Source organism: Apaloderma vittatum, unplaced genomic scaffold (genome assembly GCF_000703405.1).
Source record: "Apaloderma vittatum isolate BGI_N311 unplaced genomic scaffold, ASM70340v1 scaffold28011, whole genome shotgun sequence".
In the NCBI taxonomy this organism is placed as follows: domain Eukaryota; kingdom Metazoa; phylum Chordata; class Aves; order Trogoniformes; family Trogonidae; genus Apaloderma; species Apaloderma vittatum.
In genome coordinates, this window is record NW_009701268.1 from 51,469 (window position 1) to 52,779 (window position 1,311).

A 1,311-nucleotide genomic window follows, 5' to 3' on the forward strand; every position below is an offset into this window, starting at 1 on the left:
CACTTGATATTATACATTTCCCCAAAGATGGGGGGAGTGCCCCATCTGCATCGCAACACTTCCCAGTTTATCCCAGACACATGGACTTAGCGATACTTGCACTAAGCTGCCTCTGCGTCCCCCAACCCATGAAGCTGCAAAGTTTGGAGACGCTGGAGGGAAACCAGCCCCCGCTCCCTGCCAAGTTAACCACCCGAGAACCATCATTCCTCATCCAAACTGGTTCTTCTACTCTCCTAAATGAGACAAAGGAAGCTGCTCTTCTCCCTGGTAGGTCTCAGTGCCATCAAGGACAGAAACAAGGTGTCTGGAAGGAAAACCCTGCCTGAGAGAGGCCAGGGAGGACCCATCCTGAGCAATCACGGTGACACTTACTGGTTTTCACCTTGAGCGTGTAGGGGTTTTTCTGCTGGATGGTGTGGGTGAAGTGGAAGCGCGCGTTGCAGCTGTAGTCGGTCTGGGCGTCCTGCAGCATGACGTTGGAGAAGTACAGGTCCCCGTTCTGGCCCTGGGAGACACGCTTGTCCTGGTGGATGGGCTCCATGGCTGCAGGGGAGGACAAGGCGTTCAGAGCAAGGCACGTTCTTCCGCGGGCGGCCGCGTGAAGGAGAAAGCCCGCACCCGAGCCACGGATGGGTGCCTCCCAGTCTGAACTAGCAGGAACGACCCTAATAGCTATTTTAAATGAAGCCTGCTGGTGAGGCAAGGGCTGCCCCTGGGAAGAGGGTTGTCCCGACTCACAGCTGCTCATCCAGAAGATGACGGGAGAGGGCAGGCCAGGCGGGGGGTTGCCCTGCAGGCTGAGCGGAGCACCTTCATCCACCTCTATCACATCCACCTTCTCCTTAGGCCACAGGGGAGACTCTGCCACGAGAAGCAAAGACACCGTGTGAGGACAGGAGGGTAATAACTTTGCAGATCTCCTCCCACTGGACCTGGCCTGGTTTCAAAGAAGCGGCCTCAACGCAAAATTCATTTCTACGCGCGCAAGACTCCCTTAAATCTACACCAAGCATTTCCCTGTTCACTACAGCCTTCATCTCAGTCCTATGGCTGGATGCGTCCCACCGCAGGTAACAGATGAAGCAGGCTGAGGTGTTTGAGCACGGCATAATCTCCATGCTTCTGCAAAATGTCGCACAACTCAAATGCTCCTGGCTCCCCTCGGGGCTGGGACTGCTCCGCACCACCGCTCTTACTCACTAGAAACCTGGAGGTGGATTTTGCTGGAGAGAGCGGTGCCGTAGTCGTTGCGGGCAAAGCACTGGTACTCGCCCTCGTAGTCCTCCGGCCGCCCCCCGCTGTGGAAGT

The 1,311-nt window shown here is 56.4% G+C and overlaps 1 protein-coding gene across 1 annotated transcript in view; it reads right to left on the reverse strand.

Annotated features, from left to right (window-relative positions):
- The window catches only part of NFASC (neurofascin), a 49,219-nt gene that overhangs the window by 44,766 nt on the left and 3,142 nt on the right, over positions 1–1,311 (reverse strand). The window contains exons 3-5 of the mRNA XM_009879098.1: positions 1,204–1,310; positions 742–864; positions 376–546 (exon numbers count right to left, since the gene is read on the reverse strand). Coding sequence (XP_009877400.1) covers positions 376–546; positions 742–864; positions 1,204–1,310 — 401 coding nt within the window. The remainder of the gene's footprint in view (positions 1–375; positions 547–741; positions 865–1,203; position 1,311) is intronic.